This window comes from Netta rufina, assembly GCF_964035555.1.
Source record: "Netta rufina genome assembly, chromosome: 4".
NCBI classification, from domain to species: domain Eukaryota; kingdom Metazoa; phylum Chordata; class Aves; order Anseriformes; family Anatidae; genus Netta; species Netta rufina.
In genome coordinates, this window is record NC_140127.1 from 33,577,235 (window position 1) to 33,601,638 (window position 24,404).

A 24,404-nucleotide genomic window follows, 5' to 3' on the forward strand; every position below is an offset into this window, starting at 1 on the left:
TAGTTCTGTGTTTGTGGAAAATGCTGATGTTGATGCTACAGGTTCTGGTGGGAGGCGATGGTGTGTACAGAGCGGTGGTTTCTCTGAAGGAAGTTTGTGTTACGAGATACAGCAAGCAATGGTAAATGAATGCACTAACCCTTCGAGAATATTTTGTGAGCTCTTGGCCATGTTGTGCAGTGTGTCGTCAAAAAACTTCTACAGCTGGAAAGTGTGCCTCATGCACACAAGTAGATAGATTTTTGCTGTTTCTGGTTGGAATTTAGTCCTGCTGTTCCTGCACCGATCTGCAGCAATTTGCTTCTGAAGGTTTGCTTGCAAAGCACCCAAAAGGAGAAATGTCCAAAAGAGTTAATCTGGTACCAAGATAACAGGAACAATTAACTTTGGGTTTTCTGCTGATGAAAGTTGTTATTTACTAGGAAAAAGAGAGTTTCATGCTACTGCAGTATAATGGTAGTTGTTTTTTAAAACTACTGTAAGAAGTTGGCATGGTTTCTGATTCCTCTTGTATTTCTAAAAGCATGCAAGTTGAATTTCTCTTTAGAAATATTATGGAGATCTGTTACTTGCTGTGGTGCTTTTAATGCATGGGATCAGGCTGGGAATTTTTAATGAACAGGGGAGTTTCTTCAGTTGTTCCACAGATCTGAACAACAGCAGTTATAAAAAAAAACCACTGTTTTGGTAGACAGCTGCTGTCCTGCAACAAAATTCAGTTTTCCTTTTGCTACTAAAAGAAATGAAATTCAAAACCAGGACTTCTGTGGGAAATGAGTGTTACTGCACCTTTAGTGAGGGCAGAATCGCTGTGAGGATGGAATTGCTGTTAGATGTATTGGGTAAGAATGGTGTAGATATGATGACCATCTAGATTGTAGCTTTTCCATTTTATGCATTAAGCTTCATCTTCACAGAAATCTGAGTGGCGTGTGCTTCTGTTGGGGCACATCTGTTCTGCTGTCTCTCTTCCATTTAAAAATAGTTCAAAGGGAATAAAGGATGACTATATTGTTATAAGAAGCTGGCTGCATCCTAGCTAAAATAAAACCAGGGATGGGCCCTTCCGCAAGTGCTGCTTTAAACCAGTGATACCTTTTCTGTATAAGGTTAGGATAGTTGTGTAAAGCTTGACATGAGGCACTCTCTTGGGTTTCCCATGCGATACAATGTTATGTGAAATCCGGAGTGGTTTACTTCTATGCAGAACCAGCCTAAAGGTCTTCAGTAAATCAATAAATTTAACAATGCATGTCAGTATTTATACACCATAAATTAAAGCCGGTCTTTAATTGCTGTGGGTCAGAAACTGTAGGAAATCGTTTCTGATTTTGTTTAGATTTACTGAAATTCAACTAGGCATAACCTAAAGACCTGCTATTAAAACACAGCCAGTCTCCTGAAGGGGAAAAAAAAAAAAAGAAAAGATTGAAACAAAGTTTGAAGGAACCAATCCTAACCTATATCTGTGAACAGTTTATTTTTAGTGGAGACTTATCATAAAAAAGCATGTTATTATGATGAATACTTAGAATACTTCACCACTTTGATAAATAATGGGAAATACAACTGCTTTCTTGTAAATGAATTGAGATGCTATCAGAAAGCATACTCTTGAAATGCACAGTGACTTGTATTGCAAAATCTGAAATCACAAATTCCTTATTTGAGCTGTATCAGACAGTCAACTGATTAATTAGGTGTGTGTTTTGGAAATGATGCTATATTGCATGGAATTGGGGGGAAAAATGACTTTAATTGCTATTTACTAAATGGAAAGAGTTCAATATGATCACTTGCTACTTTCTTCGAGTTCCTTTAAATTTTTCTTCCCACTGTTACTTGGTGCACTGTGTATTGTGAGCTGCAAAGCACTGAAGTACAACTCAGTCTTATTTGTGTGTTTAGAATTTGCTGTGCCCAGCAAGACACATCCAGCAACAGATAGGCGGCTTTGCAGATTGCTCTAGTGTTTTGCTTTTTATCTTATTTATCATGTGTGCTAGTGATCCTTTTTCAAGCAAGCCCTGCTAGCTGCAAAACCATAATCAGACCATTCTGAACAGCGTGTGGAACTGTACAGTTGGTTTCTTTTTAAGCAAAGTGTTTAAATTGTGTTTAAATGTTTAAAGTGTTTTAACACTCTAAACTTCAGGATCTCGCTTTAATTGGCAAATGGTAATCTGGAGAGAATGGAATAGCTGGTGGTACACCCCGTTGAGGTTTTGCTTCTCTTAAAGCTACATTTTGTAAGATTCTCACAAATGTGACAGACAAAAGAATAAAATTCAAATGTCATTGGAAAAAATCAAGATCAGTAGCAACAGTTAAGGAAAACTTCTTGGTGGATGGTGCCACCACAGCTTGCTTATTCAGGTCCTGCCCTTTTGTTTATTTTACAATGCTAATTTAGTTATAAAAAATTAAAAAGATTAAATACAAAAATGCCACCATAAATGATCACCTCCTTCCGACAGCAATCTCAAAAGCCACTGAAACCTATCCCCCCAATTATACAGATGTAGTTGATAAGTCCCAAACCAGCAGTGCCCTCAGAGGTTCCCCAAGGGCGCCGTGCCCCTCTGCTGCCTGCACTGATCTTCACTTTGCAGTAGTTCAGCTCCCAGGGATGTTCAGTTCTTCATAACTGAATGTGTTTTGTAAGCCCAACTACATACCTAGTTTTATAAATGCTAAACAACATTTGAAAATCAGTCCCACAGTTAATAGAAACAATCTGTTACTTTACTGATTCTAGGTAACACTTGCATTAGACAACAAAGCTGATGGCAGTAGGAGTGTTCGATTACCTTTTTTTTTTTTTAATCTTAAAAGAAAAGTTTTACTTAATCAGCATTTAGGATAGGTTATTAGTTTTGTGCATTTCTGTTGCTTTCCAGTTGCCATTGTTATGTAGCTCAAAAGAGCTGATTAAACACAAAACATAATTTCCCGTTTTTGAACTATAAAACCAAGATAATTGAAAGATGTGTGTATGTCTCTAATGGTGGATAATTCAGTGTATTTACCTTACTTTTGAGGTATCCTCTGGATTAGTGAAAGCATCAAACTTGGTGTCAGTGCTGTAATAATTAGACCAATGACTACCAGAGGAGAAGGCTATTAGAACTGGGATGAAATGAGGATGCTTGACTCGTTTGCTCCTTGCTTCCTTAACTTACTGGTTTAGCCTAAAACAATCAGAACCACCTCTGTGAATAGGAATTTGAACTGTGTTTTAAGGAGGGCACAGACAGCATTATATCAAGTCAATGCTTCCTGGCTAATGATTTTTTGATTTCAAGTAGATTAGGGAAATGACAGTCTTCTTGTAGGAACCAAAGCTGGGAATCCCTGTTGGAAATCATGAACAGTATCTTGCTACTGATCTCAGCACAAACCAGGGTGCAGGAGAGTGTCTCCTGCATCACCAGGGCCCTCCAAGAGGTAACGGGAAGTGTCTGGCATCTTCTGAAGGATGCCTGTTAGTTTTTGCTGTGTATTTTGCCACACTAGTTCTTATACATTCAGTATGATCTCTGAGTAAAGATAGACAGGAAAAACGACAGTGGAGTTTACTTTTGGAAGTCAATGTTGTTGCCGTAGTCTTCTTACCAAATACACAAATCTTAGAACCTCTATTTCTGAGAGATTAATGGGGTCTTGGAGACATGCTTCCTTGGATTAAGAGAGTGACCTTCCCCAGCTCAAACCCCACCACATACTTTTTGTTCCTAAATCCAGCTCTGGAACAGCACCAAGTACAAAGTCAGCACACCTTTTCTTCCACATGTTCTGCAAAGCTAGGGCTGTCAAATTTTTATTTCCATATAAATAATGTAATTTACATTTTATTATTTGTAAAATGTTACTCCCTTTATTCTGCAACAACTACTTGTTTTTGATAGCATTACTGCAGGAATAAATATGTCCTCTGTATGTTCAACTGTTAATTTTAAGAGTAATCAAAATATTTTAATAACAAATACATAAATATTTGTGGGATCCTTACAAGGAAAATGTAATTGTTAGAGGTGATATACAACTCTGGCTGTAAAATTAAACCCTTGGAATTTGGATTGAAACTGAAGTGCTTTGTGAGGTACTGTAGCCATAGAAAAGGTTTGATCAAATGAGATCCTGGGTGCACGCCAGTATAGTACAAAAAGCCTGTGGTTGTGTTTTTTAAAGGCAAGAAAGGGAAAAGTGGGAATCAAAAGTAGGTTGGAAGTATTTTCTAGTATTTTACATACATTTTTAACTTAGAGCATATATAATTATTAAAAAAATATATATTTAATTTAGGAGAAAAAGCCACAAATCTATTAAATTCAGTCATTGCTTTCTCCTGCCTTCTCTTCCTCAAGTATTTAGTGAGATGGAGGGGGGGGGGGGGAAATGTCTGCATCTAAAAATAAAAGATCTCTGCTTGTTAATACAGTGCAAGGTAGGATTTAATGAGCTATGGAAATATTCTTAATGACTGTAAGCATGAGCCAGTGCTGGATAATAGTGCCAACCTCATAAAACATCTTCTACCTTAATGTACTTACTGACAATTATTGTAATTAATTTTATAAGCCCAAGAATGGGCTGTAAGTTGTAGTGTATATGTATGGCAGTCTATGTGGTATGTATGTGTAAGGCTAAATTTTGACAAGAATCTTAATGAACCTAGCGTTATGTTGATTTACACCCAGGGTAGACTCAATTATGTTTCTAGATTTGAAATCTAGGACTCATGAACTGAGCCACTGGGATACATATGAAGTACTACTCACATTCAAAGGACCTACAACAATAGGCTTTTTAAAAGATTTTTTTATAATGCTTTTTTTTTTTTTTTTTTTTTTTTTAATTTAGACATGGTGGCAGTTGTGCTGGCACTGTTGAGTGTATGAAAATGCTGGTGTTTAATCACTATCTATCAAAATGGTACCTAAATTTCAGCGATTTTTATAAGACGAAAAACGTGGCAGTCCTCTCTTGACAAAAGGGTAACTTGAATTTAACGTTTCTCTAGCTGTTACTATGTGCTGATACTTTCCCTTTGTAGCAGACAGCATAGTTCTGTTTTACCTTTTATTTTATAATTTTTGCCTTCTTCCAGTGATGGACAAAGAGAGAGACTAAGTGAAAATGCAATAGATAACAAACCAAGCAGGACTTAGGAGCCTTTGTTAAGTAAGTGTTTTATTGTTAACCGACACACCTTTATTTTGATGTTCAAAATAAATGTGTGATACCCGTAGCTTTAACATCTGTGGCGTTAAATTCAGGCATGGAGAAGTGATGCAAGTTTCCTATGGTCATGGACTGAGTTAAGATCTTGCCCAGATATCCCACGTTTTTATCTGGTATGTTGGCCACATGATAGTTTTTCCCAGCTGTTGTCACTACTTTTAAGTGTCTTGGCCTAGTCTATCAGCTGCCTCTCCTCTGTGAATCTTCCATGTGACAAAATAGTGGTTCAACTGGCTGCTGATTATCAGTTAAATTTTCGTCCTTTCCTTTATTATGTGTATGAGGCTTTGTGGCAAACAACTTAGCTATTTCTGTTAATCTGTGTCAATTTTTCCTTTATAAAATAAGTATCTAGTCCTTACACAGCTGAATATCAATCCTCTTAGAAAAAAAACAGAGCTTAAAATAACCCAGTCTTCATCACTTTGCTGCTACTTTCTCTTTAATCATCTCCCAGTTCAGTAGCTCGTCACTGTCTTCTCTGTCAGAGGCTCCCCTTCCTTGCTGGAGGTGTTTGGGTTAGCCCATTCCATCCGAAATTACACAGCTTTTCTTTACCTTATCCCAAGACTCCTTACCAAACTTAGCAATTGCATATGCATATCTATCCTGTGGACTCATTAGTTTCTGAGTAAGATTAGGCTTATCTTCATATTGTTGTACTGTACAAAAATAGAAATGTACTTAATTTTTTTCAAAGGCCATTCCCTTAGTCTCCCTTCATCTTGAAATCATTCCAGTGGTCCCATTCAAAAAAAAGTTAACTCACAATAGCTAGTTGCAACTTTCCTTTGGTCCTGACCTAGCCCAACATTTTTATGATAGTTTATGACCTTCTCATATGCATTTTTTGTCAATATGCCTGTAAATCTCTCAGCTGTACTGTGACTTTTAAGTTATCAATTGGCACTTTGTGCACTTTGCTTTACCTTTTGAAGAGACAATTACTTGTGGTCAGTTATGTATTACCTCTGTCTTCTGTACATATCAAGGGACTTTAAAAGGTTATGGGAAATGCTTGGATTTGTTTTATGAAATCTTCTTGCTAGGTACCTAAATGGTCGGTCTCTCCACTAACAAAATAACTGAATTCTCAAAGAAATAAATGACCAAGGGTTTTAATTTTAGAAAGTTTATTGCAGGTCTTTCTTTTACAATTCTAGTAGAAAGTATAGCTAAGAAAGAAAATGATCTATGACCAATTCATAAGAACGAGCAAAGGAAAAGAATAAGCTGAATAGATACAATATTGAACTAAGCAGTATGGCAAAGATAAAACCTCATCTACCTGTGACTGCAGATTAAGGATAGCTGCTCCCCGATCCTTGTTTCCAGTGCCTGCACCAGGTGAATAGGGGGATAGCACTGACAAACCTCTGACAGCTACTTTTTGTGGGTAGCTTTTTTTTGAGGCCATTTGTAGTAGCTCCTCTAGCAGCTTGCCCTAGAACTAGGAACTGCTCCATCCATCCTAGCTTAGATGACATGCAGCAGGCTCTCCGTTCACAGCTCCAAAGTCATTTTATTGTAGCCTGACTCTGGAGAAAGGTATGGATGCGACATTTGTGATTAGGATAGAAAACAGCTTGAACAAAAAGGCTTCCTTGACTCCAGTCTTCATTACAAATAAATGTCCAGTGCTCATGTTCATATCCCAAGTCACTTTATTTAAATTCGCATTATCTAAGCACTACCCTGCAGCCTGCAAGTCTAAACAAACTTTATGCAAAAATTACCATCTTTCCCTGTATCTCCAGTGTTTGCCTCATGATATTTTACAGTTAGTACACTAATTTATTATTTTTTTTTGTGAAAATATGCCTCTTCAAGTTTGGTAGAAACTTGACTAAAAGTAGAGGCATCGGAATAGAAGGTGAATGTAAGTTTTCTTCCCTTGTCTTCCTCTCTTGCTTTTCTGAGAATCCTCATCAAAAGAACTGAATGGGGCCTGCTGCTAGAAGCGAAGCCTGGCAACTGTTCATCATCTCAAATGCCTATATAAAAATATGGTTAGCTACACAGTTAAGTTAGTCTACTTACAGAGCCCAAGGCTGTGTGAATGCAGTAAATTAAACTAACACAGGTAACTTAAAAATCATCTAACATTACCAGAATCTTTCTCCCTACTGATGTTAAACAGACCGAGGGCAAAGAGCACTCAGAGGACCACATTTGTTCACCCGCTGTTAGAATTTCAGTCTCTCATGGCAGAGCCTGCCCTGAGCTTGCCACAGGAGGGTGCAAGAAAACTGGAAACGAACCATCATATGAAACGAAGAGTAACTGTGGCAAGAGTGCAGGGAGCTTCAGTTGCACTTGGTTTAATCAGTCCTACACACCAGGCTGATCCCCAGCAAACTCAGGAGACACTGAGGTGGGGAGCGAGGGGGATCTGACTGGCTCAGAAGCAGCAGGGAGGAGGGTCTTGGACCCAGTCACACGAGGATCATCAGCTGCAGCAGTAATTGCAGAAGCTGTCTCCGTTCCAGCTCTATCGGAGTCCTGACAGCGCTTGCTGCAGAAAATCTGACTCTCTTTATCTAGAGCTGTGTTCTAAAAACAAACAAGAAACCCATGGCAAAATATAAAAACCAGCAGTTAAATCAAATCCCTGAGGTAACTTCAGGGTTAAAATAATCTACAAGACGTCAAGGGCATGCATTAGAGGCAGAAAAAAGGAGAAATAAAATTAGAAATCTTATTTAAATGTAGGTTTTTATGGTGCAGTCATTAGAAAATGCATATTCTAGACCTATGTTTGCTGTGATGGTACAAGCTGACAATTTTATCTTGCAAGTCTGATGTGGAAAAAAAAAGCGGTTGTCATATAGTCTGAACTCTGCATACTGGCTTTTAGCAAAATTTATGTACCTGCAGTTGTGTGAATACAGGAAGTAATATAATACTTTTTAGTTTAAACATATAATTTAAATATATGTTTCTATAACCACAAGGAACGGAACTGTATCAGTTTTTGAGGGTGACAGATGAAAATGTAAGGAATTTTTCTATTTCTAAGTAGAATCCTTTTCTATTTTTTGTTGAAAGAAGGAAGGTGAGCTCTCCTTCAACTGACAGAATACAGTAGCAAAAGCAAGTTAATGTCTGAATGCTATACCTGAAAATGCACAGGTTTAATGAAGAAGAGGTTATCCTGGAAACTGAGAACGCCGTAGTGCAATAGGTGGATTATTTTAGAATCTGTGGTGTCTGCTGAATCAGACAACTTTCATAGCCTCTGAGGGCTACTGCAATCTTATATTAAACCACAGTGTAATGTTTCATTTCTAGGAGGATATTTGAAGTGACCTAGAGGGAAATCTTGTAGTGCCTGTGTCAAAACTGTCTTTCAGCATTGTTTTCTAAGACTTGGAGGGACAGCACAATGGGTCTTTTTTCACAGCTTGAAGGCTTATATTGATCATTATAAAACCCTGTAAGTCTTGGCTTAACCATTTGCTTCATGGAAGCGCTTTAACTACCACTGATAATACAGATTTAAATTAGTACAGATTAAGTTTTTTGTAGTTCATTCAGTGATGTAGAGTGGTGCAAGGTATGCTTACTCCAGTCAAGTACATCTTGGGCTTTCTACAGTAATCTACAAACGTGTGATACTTGAAGTTAAAAGCAGAGTACAAATATGTGCTTCACTTTCATAGTGACCTCTGCGTATGTATGTATAAACATTGCAAGACACTGGTTTTTGGAGTCATATTTTGAGCTGGGATGTACTAACTGTGCAGTAGGATCAGGTGCTCTGCCTTCTCCTGAGCAATTAAAAGAAATTGCTACAGAAGACTGTTGTAATGTGATAATTTCTATGTATTAGTGGAATTGGTCTAATACGCTGTTTACTAAAATTTGTTGTTTTGATACTGAAATAATTTTCTGATACAAGTTAACCTCAGTATGTATGTGTTTGAGCCATGGTTTATTGCATCAAGATCACCAAGGACAAGGCAGAGAAAAAGTAATATCCTCTCTCCAAATTGATCATGTAGCTAAACTTTCATTACAGGGTACTGAAATTCAAATTTCTCTTTTACTTGACTTTGGCAAAGAGAGCTGGACTGGCATCTCCAGTTTCTCAAGTAGAGGACTTCTGTAGTTTGCAGGTATATGGAGGGCAGGTTGTTCTGGAATTGATCTCACTCAGAATCTCCTGCTAGAACTATTTTACTTTATATAACGATTAAAACTCAAGAAAAAGCTAGAGCCAGTTTACTCTATTCTCTCCTTCTGGAAAACACTACCCTTCCTACTGACAAGTGGCTCTGGGAATGGGTCTGTTCCTTCTGAGTAGAACAGATAGAAGACATCGATCCATGTTAGATTTTCCTTAACACCAGTGATTCAAATTACTGTTTTGGATCAATGACAAGGGCTCCTACACCTGCCTCTTATCCAGAAAACTGGAGGTACAAAGATCTCTTTCCTGTATTTTTCAGACTTAACTCTGCTTTCTGTTGTGTTTTAACTCTTTTTGCATGCTATATGAGCAGGCTAAGTGGGAATCATCCAGCAGCCTGGTGATGCCCCTCCTCCCTGCAAGGCCTTCCTGACAGGCTTTTTAGCCCCAAGTACTGAGGATAAGAGCCCCTAAAAGGCAAGGGTTAAGTATTTTAAAGTGAGGGGGTTTCTTTTGTTCTGATTTTCAAGTTACAACAGAAGTCTACATGCATACAGGCACAAGGAGAAAATTCAATAGTTCCCAATTGAATTCTCTGCTTCTAGCAATCAACTTTGCAAATGAAGCATGCAAGGGAATGTCTAGCTGAACTGTAGCTAGACTTTTGAGATTAGCTATGACATGCACTAGTTTTACCATTATCAATGTAGCTGCTATGCAGGCAGGCTTGCATTTCCTCTTTTACTTGCTGGAAAAAGAATTGTGAATAAATAGGTTCCTGCTGTTTGAGTGGCAAGGCACGGTATTTAAAAATGGAAAGGAAAGGAAGTACTTCCAGCTCATGCAGATGGTGCTGTCCTCACAGCAGCTTCTGATAGTCATTCACACCTTGCATATAGCAATACAACATATGTAATAAAATTTAGGGTTTTTTTTATTTATTTATTTTTTTTTAGAACTGAAGAGGAGGTTGAATTTCACTGTTCTGGAGGAAGAAAAATTTTTGTTAAGTTAGGACTTGTTAAGTTAGGATTACCTTCTGACTAGCTCTGTTACACATGATGGCTGAGGCAACAATATTTTATGAAAATTCTTATTTCAGTAGTTTGGTTTTTGTTTTGTTGGTTTTGGTTTCTTCATAGAATTCCCACCTTTTCTTTCATCAAGCAATTCTACATTTTGTTAGTTTGGGCTACTCTGTGTCACGTTCACAAGGAACGTGTGCCAGCTGTCAGTCTGTTCTCTGGACATAGAAGAGTATCCAGTGTTGTAGCTTTGTGGTGTGAACAAGAGCTGATGTGTACTTTTTCTAATGCTTTCAGATATTCTAAGATGTACATATATACAAAATTGCTCTAAGGGGAATAGGCTAAGATATGTCTGAGGAGGTAAGAAATAACTAGTTATATTAGTGCTAGCCTAGCAAATTTCAAATATGCATCTCTTAATATAGAAAACTCCTTTGCAAGTATTGAGAAGATTTTATTTTAGCATTTTTGTGTGGTGGTAAAGCTCTTTCCACTTCAGACTGGCTGAACTATTTCTCCTTTTTCCTTGTGACAAACAGAGCACATGTATTTTTTTGTGCAGCAGAACAAAGCACTGCAGTTAGTACGTACCATTGCCTTGGACCTACTCAGAAGAAAGCAATGCAGGCATTGGGAAAGGAGGAAAAAGGAAGGAAGCAAGGGACAGAAACTAGACTTACTTTAAGCAGAACTAACACAATTGCAGCAAATTTAGATTAACAGAACATTTATAAACTGACAAAAAAAAAATCAGTAATGAGTTAACAGCAACATGCTTTTAGGGGCAGAAAGTCTCCTGTGCAAGAACACTGAAGTAGGTATGTGCAGTTTTACTTATCTGCCACATGGTGGTATTATCTGCATTGGCCAGATGACAATATTTGAATGAAGTGATGCTAAAAGGGATTCCGTTAAATATATATTGCTGATTTAGCAATGCACTGCAATACACGAGAATTACAATACTGTGCTTGTCTGAATGTTTTTAAGTGATGATTTCTAGTACAAGTGAAGACCTTGTTAACTTGAAGATAACTAAATTTCAGTGCTCAAGATAAACCAGGGCAAGAAAAACAAACTGGGGGCTTAACTCTCATTAGATTACGCTCTTTTCTGAACGAGATGTTTCCCTTCAGCAGTAACTGGGAGCTGCATTCAGAGCTAAATAATTAATTGTTTACATCCCTCCATGCCGGTTAGGAGGAACTAAGACAGAAAAAGGGAAAATTAAAATATAAGTTTTAACGATGTGTACTTTCCTGGCTGATGAGATGTCAGTAGTAACAGAATCAGGAAAAAAATCTACACCAATAAGAAGCCAGAAGCTACGCTGTGTCAGAGATCTGAGATAGGCTTAAGTGGCATGCAAGTTGGAGAGGGGCTGAGAGTTAGAATTAAAATTGCTCTTATTACATATAGTGCATTTTATACCAGTTTTCGGCTTCAGGCTTATCCATAGTCTCAACAGTATAAAGAATGAAGCTCTGAAGTCCCTCTCAAACTGTCAAGTCAAACTGTCAAATGAAATGCAGACAACAGCATGAACCTGAAACACATTTTCTGACTTCTCTCATTTTTATTTTGTTACCACCTTTCCATGTTAGATCTTTTGCCTATTTAATTCATATAAATGCATTTTCAAAAGTTTATATATATGCAGACATGTTATTTAAATTTGTCTACTCTAAGTTGATAAGAACAACTCTTTGGTAGCATAAGTGGGGTGGACTTCGAGTAATTAAGCCTATCAGGGAAGAAAGTCACTGGTACATTACTATCAGCAATGGCTTTATTTTTCTTTTAATAATGGAAGATATTCTGTGCACAGTGTGCACCCTTGCATTAAACCACAATGGACAGCAATAAGACAAGAATGGCAGTTCAGCCTCTAGAACTGTTGACTGTTTCTCTGCAAAAGTGACTAGTCAATTACGAGTGCAGTTCTGAGAACTGACAACAGTGAACTCAACTGCATTTCCTTTACCATGATTCATATATCTGCCTGCTGTAAGTACTGCTTATGTAAGTTAAGCTATATCATCAGGGTTCCTTCATATGCTTTGAATAAAGTTCCCCATTAGGGAACATGTATGTGGTTAGACTGGGACAAAATTAATGTGGTAAATATTCAATATTATGAAAAATGTCCAAAAGGGATTCTGGTTTCCCCACAAGCATAGTATTGAACAACAGCATGCTCAGGATCAAACATTGGTGTGGCATCTGGGAAGAGCCAACTTAGCTAACTAGTGATTAATATGATTAAAAACAATATTGCAGCTTTTATAATGAATAATTTCAAATCATATAAACTCCATTTCAACATACTACTACTTAGTGTTAACACGTATCTGAAAGCTTGCTTTTATAGCTCAGCTAGCACGCTGTGGTAGACTTGGTTGCTCTCAAGCGATAATGGGAGAATCCACACAATACACAGATAAAAACTAGAATTAGAGACTATTCTAGCTTTGCTTTTGCTATTCTTGCACCACACACGCTCATAGAGCACTGTTAGAAAAATTGTGAAGTGTAATATAGAATGTATAAAACCATTTAATTTCACTTACCATGATGACAGAAACCCCAGCAGATGTGTTGTTTTGCTTGGGAAGGGTGTTGTTAAAGTGCTGCTTCAGTTTACCTGTTACTTCAGCTTGCATATTATTCTCCTGGGAAGCATCATCCTGTGCAAGAACAAACGTAATAGTGAAGCTAGGAAATAGTAATAAAACATTTAACATAACTGAGCAAAAGAGAACTTGTATATTATCTGGAGGTACTTCCTCTGAAGTAATCATTTAGATAAGCAGCCCAAAAAGAATGCGCTCTCATACATGAGCTATGGTTCAAACTGGTTAAGAGAAATTACATAGGAAAGGAACGTAGCAGCTGCTGTTTTATTTATGACCTATTTCTTAAAACACCATGTGATACTGTATACTCTCAGTCCATGAATTTGTCCCACTATTTTAAGTTTTATTCAAGCATTAACTATAATGTTAAAAATAAAAAGCATATTTGTCAGTTGGTTTTATTTATATCAAGATTTTAAATGGCCCATCACATCCCCAAAAACGTGGAAACAAAATACAGTGCCATAAATACATTTGAAAGGAGCTGTTACGAAGAGAAATAATCATTACAGTTGTTTTCTCATGTTTGAGGGAACTCCATATATCATATTGGTCTCTCTTTTAAAATGTGTGTGGAAATAACGGTTGGCTATATACATGTAAACCTAATATTTATTAATAAAAACAGGATTTTAAATCAGTAAGCAGTGCACTTTGGTGTTCCTTCTTGCTGCAGTTCAAAAAGATGAAGTACCTGGCTGTCATCAGCTTAGTGCTTACGTGAAAAATAATATATTATTTACTAATTTTATTTCTCTTGTGAAAAAATAGGCAATAGTAATTTCTTTTAAGTAGCATTGCAGCAAGATGTCAACGTGCACAATAATTCTTTATTAATAGTTAATAAATAACAATAGTTAATAATAGTTTATTAATAGTTGCTCTATTCTTTTAGAGCACAGTAGCTAACAGAACTGTTAAGAGCTGTAGCTTACTTCAGACTTGTGCTAAAATCTTTAACATTTGGAAAAGGGACTAGTGGTTCAATAAACAGAAATGGGCATAGCAGAATCATGTTGCTGCTTCTGAGAATTACACTGTAATATTTAGTTTTATAGATTTAATATTAAATTAGAGACAAAAAAAATATACTTTACTCACTGACACCCAGGGATGGCTTAGGATTTGTGCAGCTGTATATCGAGCTTCAGCATTCACGTGTAACATCAGGCTAATTAACTCCTTTGGAGAGGAGAAGAAAAAAGAAAAATAAGAGTTTGAGTGGAATGGGGAAGGGCATTACAATAGAAAAGAGCTATCTGCATTGAATTCTTCTCAGTGCAACTACTATTGTATTCATGATTCACCGACTCTTTTAAAACCAGACAAAAAGTAATCATTGCAAACATCAGCGATAATGTTCCAATTTGTTCTCTACATTCATGCAGGGGACCAGAATGAAAACAAACCTGGGACAGACATGATTCCTCTATGGGCAGGGTACATAGTCACCGTACGTAAAGAGGACAAATCAGAGGTAAGAAACTTCATCAGAAATTCAAGAAACAGTTGAAGTTATTTTAAAACTACATTCTCCTGTGTGTTCCACTAGAAGAATAAAAGGACATTTAACTCAATTTGTCAGCTCAGAATCATCCAGTGTAGGAAAAGGCAGATAAGTAGGGGAAAATACTTAATTACATGATTAAATCAAAAAAAAAAAAAAAAGGGATTGTGGTTTTCATTATGATTTGTTTGCAGCTTTAATCATGTTTTAGAGTCACTAGAGCAGGTGTCTTCAGCTTTATCAAATGCCTCCGTGGACTTTTTGTTAATGGTAAGACTATGTTGCTTATGGATATGATAAAGCTTAAAGAGGTCATTATTGCAAAGCAGACAAGTAGAATTTAAAAATAAAACAATCACCCCCTCCCCCCCTCCAACTTTCTTCAATTGTTTATTGCTATGTAACTAACAGCTAATTTACTGGTGTAATTCCTGGTTCTACAAGCCTATCAATACAAATATTTCCTTCTACCTTATGAACAAATTCATGTAATTAGAGCCAAATTCCCCTTTCAAAAACTTTTTATAACCTCCAAATTGCCAGTCATATGCACTCCTCAAAAGTACTTCAAGAAGACTAGTCATCATTTCAGTTTTGAGAAAAGGCTTCTTCATGCAAATAACATACAAACCGTGAGGTTTCTCAACCAGCCACGTCACTTAGTCTGTGTAAATCTGAAGTGAAAGATGGCTTCTAGTACCAAGATTGAGGGCCTTGTTTGTTCTTAATGAAAGTCTGGAAGAGTAGGAGGTGACTGGAGCTTGGGAAACACTGGCAAATCAATAAATTTGCTCTCTTTTCAGGTAACAGCCATTGAGAAATTCAGGAAAAAATGCAACTTCTCATTAGCTGGATAATAAATAACCTCTGTGTGCTAATGAGAATCTTTAGACATCATTTAGAGAACATTACCTGAATTAACTTGACAAGTGGGGTTTAACATTTGAAACCTTTATCCTACAGAATCAATCATTTTAAACACAAACGTCAATGATAACACAAGAACTATTAGCAATGGCAAATTATCTGGCTGCAACTCTTGGAAAGTTGAGTAAAATAACTGGTAAAATAGGAAAAATTATGTCAATTGTATTCGGTCCACGTAGCAATCATTCTTCTTTTAAAAGAATGTCTGGAGGGGAAAATCCGGAGATGGTTATGTCATAGTGGAAGTACTGAACCTGCTATAAATGGTCCTTCATTAAGTAAACCCTACAACATGATGTTCACTGAATGCAATCGCCATTTTGCTATACTTACTTATTCACTCAGACAATAACATGATAGTAGGTCTGCTAAACCTGAGCTTTCATCAAGCACTGTTAAGCTAACTAAAAAGGCACAGCAGCTGGAAGAGCAGGTAAGTCTGTTCTGAATCTTCTGTTCTGCATTTTCAGTGACTTGTCAGAAACTGTTTTCCATGTTAGACAATGTATCATACCTTTGCTGAATCAGTGATGTTATCCCAGTAGGGTGAAGGAAATTCCAGCTTCCCAACGAGTATCTGATCAAAAAGGTCTTCCTGAAGGTTGTTTTCACTGTAGAACAGCAACAATTTAAAAAGATCAGAAGAAAGAAGTCTGGCATGAGTTGTTTTTTTTTAATTTGATTTTGAAATGGAACAGAAATGACGTTTTATCAATTATTACAAGCGCATAATTTGCAGGCTTATATAGTGGCAGTACTTCTGAGGTTTTTGCCATAATTACACTATCAGGAGTGATAAGAACAGAAAAATAATACTTCTACTGGAATAGAGACTACATAGCTAACACATCATGCAGTGACAGTAAAGGTGATTCAAAAATAAGTCACTTGCCAGCCTACCTCTAAAGGACCTGCCACAAAAAGACTACGACAGGGGAAGAAGTGTAGTGAAACGAGCCTCTTCTACTAAGCTAGTGCAACAGGAGAATTTTCAAAAGTTAAAGAGATGATATGGAAAACGCATGATCCACTGAGTACTGGCAGGTTACTGAGGGGATAAGTACCTTTTTATCAAAAGTATGGTATCATAAATATTCAGGAAGCAGAGGCAGTGTTTTTGTGTGTGTGTTTTTTTTTTTTTTTTTAAATTGTTTGTTGACCCCAACTACTGTGAACATCCACTCAAACTCTGTTATAAACAATGTAGTTTTGAGTTGGTTTTGCAACAAATACTTGTTAACCTTTTATTAAGTCCTGATTCTGATAGCATAGTATGGACATTTTGCCTTGTCAGCCCAAACTCTATTTGAAGCAATTGTAATTTATTTGTATAATATAGCTTTCAAAACATGTTTTTTAGTTTTAAGCACACTAATAACATGCAAAAAACAAATACCAAAACTAAATGATAACTTTTCCATTGACTATAATTTATAATGTATTCTTTGCAATATATTTGGTCTGGTGATTTTTAGTTAAAGTAGGTGTTTTGCTGTAAAAACAGACAAACACTATTTGCAAGAATAACGGGAAGGGGAGAATTCCTGATTAAAATGTGCTAATTCCTTCTCATTCCCTGGCAACAAAAATTACCGAGGAGCAAAGCACATCCATCTGACTTTAGTAGACTTTATGCATACTGGGATATTAAGCAGCGAGAATCATGTTAACAAACTTCATCAACCATATGAAACTTGCCAAAGAAGATTAACAAAATTAAAAATGCAACATAAATAAATTCTTCCCTTCACCTCAGTATACTATTAACTTTTTTTCCCTTAACACTAAATCAGTAAGATGCTGTGTCCAAGCAGAAACACAAGAGGGCAAAATATACTCATTCATTTAACTGGCTCCAATGTAGCAGACAAAAGGAAATGTAACTAGGCTCTCACACCACATCCCTGAACACAGCAGTAAGCCAGCTGCTCCTATAGAAAATTAAAGAAATAAAATCCCAAAACATGACAAGAGAGACAACTGAAACCAATTTTATAAAGGACCAAGCAGGTAAAGGAAATGTATCAGTCTAATCCATTTTTTTTCCAAGGCACCTTTTCCAAGGAGACAGATAAGGCTTACTTACAGAAAGGAGGTACAGCGACACTCACCTGCGAAAAGGTGGAAATCCACATAACAGTATGTATGTGATCACGCCTGCAGCCCAAATATCTACCTTTAAGCCGTATCTGAGGAAACAAGATTGCGTTACTTGTGCTCAGTTGAAAAATAAAACTCATTTCAATCAAACAGTTGATGAAAATTACATGAACATGCATTGCGATCCTACTATAAATTACTTGCTGATGAGGTGGACTTTACTTAGGGTCCTTCACACACTTAGGAAGCCCTGATAACATCATTTTCCACAGAATTCCTTCCCTGCCCCCCTCACTACCCCGACTCAATTCAGCATCACGGTTTCCCAATCCAGAAACACTGACAATAAAAGACAAGGATGCGCCCTAGTCCCCACACCGGAGTAACTACCTCTGACATTATTATGTGTTGCTAAGCAACAAGAAAGATTCTCCAGTTTCCTAAATGAATGAGTAACACAGGGATAAAGAACTGCACCTTTCTTTTAAAGCACAGAAATTAAAGCACTAGAGGTCAACAAGAGATCTTTTTTTTTCTTATTTCTTTTCCTATTCAGTAGCTTCAGTTGCTGATGAAATGCACTTTGACATTTGAGATCACTGCAGCGCTGAAGTATTTGTCAATATGACAAATGCACTGAACAATGCTTGAAACAATGCAACAAACCTTCCTCCATTAGGAGGATCGAAGTCACAGTTACAGCAAGAATCAGCTAAGATGGAATGGAGAGCTCTTGTCTAGTAGGATAGAAGACTGGTTAAGTTCTGCCATTTCACAAAATTATTTTGTATTTATGCAACCACCTGTTTAAATACAGAAAAATGGGGTTGTTTAATTAAACCAACAGGGTGAATGGGGAAATTGGCCTCCTTCAGGAGCTGAATGCTGCCAGTTTTCTCATAAATATTTTGGTTAAAAGAGATGGAGGACCATCCTATTAGAGGGACCATCCTATTAGAGCATTCTAGTTCTTACAGCAGTGAGGAGCTACCTGCCAAAAATATCTGGTTACAAGACCTATGTCTTAAGTTACTTATCCTCACCCTGTCTCTGCAATGATTTCTGGAGCCACATATGTGGGCGTACCACAAACGGTATATAAAGGTCCTTCAACCACAGTTGCCAGTCCAAAGTCTCCTAGCTTCAAGGACTTGGTTCCATCTGAATATTCACAGACCTAGAATTGGGAATAGAGAAACAGAATGGTGAAGAGGATATTTGCATATTTTTTTTTTTTAACCTTTTGATTTTCTTGGAAAATCATCATCGTCACACTGAGACGGTAGGAAAAAGATGTAACTTCAATAGCCCTGTGTTACAGCTGGGTTAAGGTCCATGATTCTTGAATGTGTTTTAAGCTAAAGACTTTCTAAGAACAGACATCTCTTGACAGTCCAGCGATAAGTAATCTCAATTTGAAAAAGGAAATATATGAAAATATTTTCTTGCTATAATTTACTCTGCTTCTGGACATTCTAGTCTTTACAAGTTCTTAAAAAGCCAAGAACTTAATTTCTCTTACTAATATTTTGTAATTTACGTTAAACTTAAACAAAGATGGCTATACTATACATTTGAGAAATGGTAGGTTGCTGTCCAGGACGCTCGGAGTAACTTCTTAATGTGACTGACATAAATGTCCAAGAAAGAAAACAAAGGAAACTGTATACCTCTTGGCTGCAGTTAGGCCGTGTCTTTGCACTACTGTAAAACCATGTTATGTACCTCATCTTACACTGAAGGAATCCTGGTCTCTATAAAGACACCTAGACTAGAACAGGAATTGGCACATTATGCTTAGAAATGAAACAAAGCTTTGGCTGAAAGACAGATTAATTAAGCTCTCTGTTCAGCTTATGACCAAGTTTTTTTCATCTAATAATACTTACACTTGCTAATAAATTCTATGTGTGGAGATTTCTGCTGTATCTAACGTATCTTTTATTTCTATGTAATTTTCTAGAGACCTAGATAAAATTACATGATAAAGTGTTTTAAGTACTTCTTGATTGCTAGCTCTAAAGCTACCTAAATAAAATAATCTACTAGGGAAATATAGCACAAACTTCTAGAGTCTTTATAACTGTTGAATAGATTGTTTTTCCATCTCAAAACAAGCGACATTATTTTGAAGGCTGTAATAGTTTTGTCTTACTTAACATAAACATCTTACAGAAATTGTTTCTTGATGCACACCTTTCCATGAGCAAAGATTAACATAACATATTCAATAGTCTATTAAAAAAAGTGTTTATGTAAGAATGGAGTGAGCTGTTACTTAAACTGTAACGAAATCTCCATCTTCCTCCCCATTAGGTTTAATTTTGCTTTCTACTGAGCAATGTCACTTCCACCAATGAATCCTCGTGCACTTGTTTCTCAGCATGAAATTCAATGTAAGTATATTTGTAAAGTCAGAGCTCCCATCAGAAAACACTTAGAGACTACAACTGGGCTCATTTGTTTTGGACAATGTCTGTGACTGCAATTTTTTCCAGCTTTTTTCCATGACTGGAAAGAATGATCATCACATACAAATAAACTGAGAAAAGTACATCTGTTCTGCTACGTTTAAGTAAAATGAAACATCTGAAAACAATACGTGTCAGATAATGGATTTTGCAGGGGAAGCAAGAGTCCAGATAACCTTCTACAAAAGTAGCTGTTTGAAAAGCAGCATTTATAAGAAAAAAAATATTTAGAATCAAGCTGTCACTTGATCAATCTTTTCTGGTCCTAAGATTTCACAACTGGCAATGGCTCAGTCCTTGTGGTTTGGTTGCTTCCTGAATCCAATATATATTTACGCCCATTCATAGACAAGCTATGCTCAAAGGAGAACTGCAAGCTGTCTGGACAAAGTCTGAAATGAAACCAACTGAATTAAAAGTGGAGTGCCAACACTATAATAAATAATCACACTCACATCCACAAACACTCATCTGCTCTGCCCCAAATAACAACTGAAGAAAAGCGATTTATCTACAGAAAGTCTGAACAGTAATATGAAACTTTTAGCTGTGGACAGTTTGTGTAATTGTCATTGTTAAATTCCAGAAAATTTTCAATATATCCTACCGTCTCCATTGTTACTTTTTAAATTCTACCTTGAGGACTGAAGAACAAACTTGCTGCAAAATATCTGTATGGCTAATTCTGATAACATCCTAGACAATTCACTGTTATTTGTTATCTGGTAGTGCTACTCTTTTCTTCTGCCTACTTTCCACGATACAATGCACCAAATGGATGTGAACAAATACTTGTTCACCAAAACCAGAAGAAAGGAAAAGGTAACAGTTCTCAAACATAACATTTCTATGGAAGTAGCAAAGTCAGTCAACTACCAATAAATAACTTCCAAAAAGATATCCTGGGAAATACAGTCTGAGGCTAGAGACACATGTAAAAGCCCTTAAAATAACCAAATGTGACTGCACAGCTTGCTCTGAGTAAGGTGCAATATTGTCAGATCAGCACAGTAGAAATGGTACTTCCCCTCAGCTTGTTCCATGACACAGCAACAAATTATTCCCTTTTTGAGACCATGGCTATGCTGACTGTTAAATTATGGGTTGGGGTGATGTTTCTGGTTCCTTGCTCTAAAGAAATAAGAGAAAAATGGCATGGCAACTTTTAGCCATGGTGCAGCTGGAGCAGCTGTTCATTGGAGATGTCTGCCAGCTATTAAATCAGACCATAAGCCTCAAGCAATTAATATGCGAGGGACCAATCCCAGAATGCAGATAAATTTCAAATATAATACAAAAAATATAATTATATACTTGCAATTTATTGTAGCTGCCAATCTGTAGGTCACAATCAGATTGGAATATCTAGTCAGTGAAAGATTTTTTAAATCATAGGAATGTTTTACCTAATCTTAGTCTCACAGTTGCAGTTATACTAGAAGAGTTCAGTAAAGAGGAAGCTGACTACAAAGTATCCACGGTTCTGTGCAGATACAAGTACATCTTACTCAAAAGCCCTGTAAAGAATCTAGCACATCTTGTTCTGAGTTATTTTGCATGGGAAAGAAGGTAGTTTCTAATAGAAAGAAAAGCATTATATGACAGTAATAACAAGAAAAAAAAGACAGATCAAAAGCAAAGGAAATTATAAGGACAAATTGCATATAAATTAATACTGGTTTTGTTCTTAAAGTAAATGTTTATGTTGTTATGATTTCAATGGGATCTAGGTTCTGGAACACAGAACTCCAGCATCTCTAGAATGGCTGAATTTCTTTGGTTTCTTCAAACAACTGAGTAACACTAAGGCAGCAATACCTTCCTTCGTTCCTCTGTATAATTCATATCATTAATGGAAATGTTTTTATCCTTGATACAGCAACTTCATATCCGCTATTACTCTTATAGTTTGCATTTTTGAATGCATGACTGGTAAAGAGAACAGAAATCAGACAGCTGGGTGACCCTGTGCAAAAGACCTAGCTACTTCCAAGTACAGGTGGCAATTGATGGGAAATATTTGCATTTACATTCAATACCAGTATGCTATCTTAACATGCTGACATTGTAATCACTGTGAGTAAGTCTTGCATCTGTCAAGAATCTCTTCAGGCTTCCTAGACATAAAGAACATTGTGCCTATTTGTAACGTATTCAAATACTAATGACAGCTTAAAATTTCTTTGGACTGGCTGTTTTTGAAAAGGTGCTGAAAATAGGTGAAACTTCCACCTTCATTTTCTTTATGTGCTATGCTGCTGTGTCTACATTTTCCAGAAGCCTCCCCCTCTTTCTTTTGCTAAACAATCTAATTTATTTGAGGGATGATTTCAATTGCTAAGGACTGCCAGTGGAATTGGTTGGGAAAGAATTGACTATTAATTAGAAAATATTTTCAGCTTATCACCCCATCCTTCTAATAGTTCAAAATTTGCTCTGGGATAATCCATGACTCCTTGCTAAATGTGATCGACAAACACCACAGAAGGCTTTAAGAAATACCTATCAAGTGTTGATGAACACTACTAGCATTCCTGCTGACAGTGACTCAAGCAGGGTTGGTTGTTCAGTGCACCACATGTGCTATCTCATACCCAATATGTAATACCTGATTATCACCTCTATATAAGCAAGGCAGCACCCTGTTCCCATTCCGTGCACTGTATCCTAAGCAGTTCCCAAAGCAGATTTCATGGAAATTCTTGTCAACAGACTCATCTTATTTCTCTGCTGAGAATAAAATGTAGTCAGTGACCTATCACAAAATAAATATTTGTACAGAGTTGGTTCAGGACTAGAATACTGGTAAGTCATCAGAAAGATGTTCCTGCTATGACAGGGAAAGAAGAAGAAAAAAATTTGCTTAAGAAAACCATATGATCACTCAAAGAAATGGCACTCAGCCCACCTTCTCTCCCACTTGCAAAATGTAATAAATAATTCATCAACACAGCTTTAAAATTCATTGTTCTGTGAGACAATATTCCCACTTATCCAAATGGCAGCCAATCGAAATGTAAATAAAGATAGGTCTAAGGACATGTTTGAGCACAGCTCATTTGGGTTATGGTGATTACTATCTTATGGCAGAAGATTTATTTTATACATACTTACTCTAAATTAATATTCCTCACGTTCTCTACTCAGCTCTTTGACATTTATGTACAAGCATTTGCATTAATGAGAACAAAGAGATAATATTAGAAAATAAATGGGACATACCAGGAGATTTTCTGGCTTGATGTCTCTGTGCACAATGTTGAGACCATGAAGGTATTTGAGTGCACTGGCTAGATTGTAGACCATTGCGCTCCCATCTCGCTCTGTGTATTTTGTAGAAGACGTGATAGCATCAAATAGGTCTCCTCCCTAAAGCCATGGAAAGATAACAGATCACTTCAGGAAAAATAATTAAGATGTTGAAGATACCTTGTAAAACACCATGTAAAGTCTTCCTGTACAAAAGACACGCTTGGAGGCCTGTTAAATAGTTTAAAAAAGAAATGATTTGGGGAAAGATGATTTTGTCACCAAAATACTATACTGTGACTTGGGTCATCCACAAAGCACAGCCCTTTTTTGGTCTTGCTTTCATTCTATTGATCTTTCTATTTCTGATTACTTGTTTATGTTACATACATGCCTACACTTTCCATTTTCAACTTACCAGTGTAATATTACTTTCATATAGCAAAAAACAGCTCTGATTTTACATAAAGCCTAAAGTAATGTAAATCCAATAGTTTAAAAAAAAAACAACACCTAACGTAAAACAAAAATGTAGCAATTGTAATGAACTACAAATTGAAAATATTGGATATATTGTGAAAATGTCAAATAAATATAGCTAAACAAGATGCCTTTGAACTGCAGAACTTCCAGGTGATTTCAGAGTAGGCCAGTTATGCAGTCTCTGACTAGGATACCCTATTTCTCTTGGAATATACAACAACACGTAAATGAGTTACTGATGCAGCATTTCCAGTCATTGCCATGAATTTTACGTGGGTGTCTCTGTGATGGTTACCCTGGATACATCTGTAGGAGTGATTTATCTGAGCAACTGTGGGTGGCATTCCAAGCATTTCAGTACACGTGGAAAAGCAGCAGAAATTCAGGAACTATGCACCAAGATGGTAAACTATTAAAATATTAAAAATAAAAAACTTTTTTAAAAACAGAGATGCCTCAATTACATAAAAATAACATCTAGAAAGGGAGAGAAATAAGATGTTACAAAAATTATGAAATCAACAATTACAGACTTTCTTCAGAGTTTCCCAAGCTGGCAGCCATTCTAGTGGGAACTCCTGAATCTAACGTTTCAGACAGAAATAAAAAGTGATGAGTTGCACTAAT

The 24,404-nt window shown here is 36.6% G+C and overlaps 1 protein-coding gene across 2 annotated transcripts in view; it reads right to left on the reverse strand.

Moving 5' to 3' along the window:
- Positions 1-6,398: 6,398 nt before the first annotated feature.
- DCLK2 (doublecortin like kinase 2) overlaps positions 6,399-24,404 on the reverse strand; it is an 85,528-nt gene continuing 67,522 nt past the window's right edge. Inside the window, exons 11-17 of one of the 2 annotated variants that reach the window (XM_084286120.1) lie at positions 23,268-23,414; positions 18,618-18,751; positions 17,586-17,663; positions 15,989-16,085; positions 14,142-14,222; positions 12,975-13,091; positions 6,399-7,797 (exon numbers count right to left, since the gene is read on the reverse strand). In XM_084286120.1, coding sequence (XP_084142246.1) covers positions 7,576-7,797; positions 12,975-13,091; positions 14,142-14,222; positions 15,989-16,085; positions 17,586-17,663; positions 18,618-18,751; positions 23,268-23,414 — 876 coding nt within the window. In that variant the 3' untranslated portion in view covers positions 6,399-7,575. Of the gene's footprint in view, positions 7,798-11,835; positions 11,919-12,974; positions 13,092-14,141; positions 14,223-15,988; positions 16,086-17,585; positions 17,664-18,617; positions 18,752-23,267; positions 23,415-24,404 lie in introns of those variants that run through there. The other variant, XM_084286121.1, reaches the window with a different exon arrangement.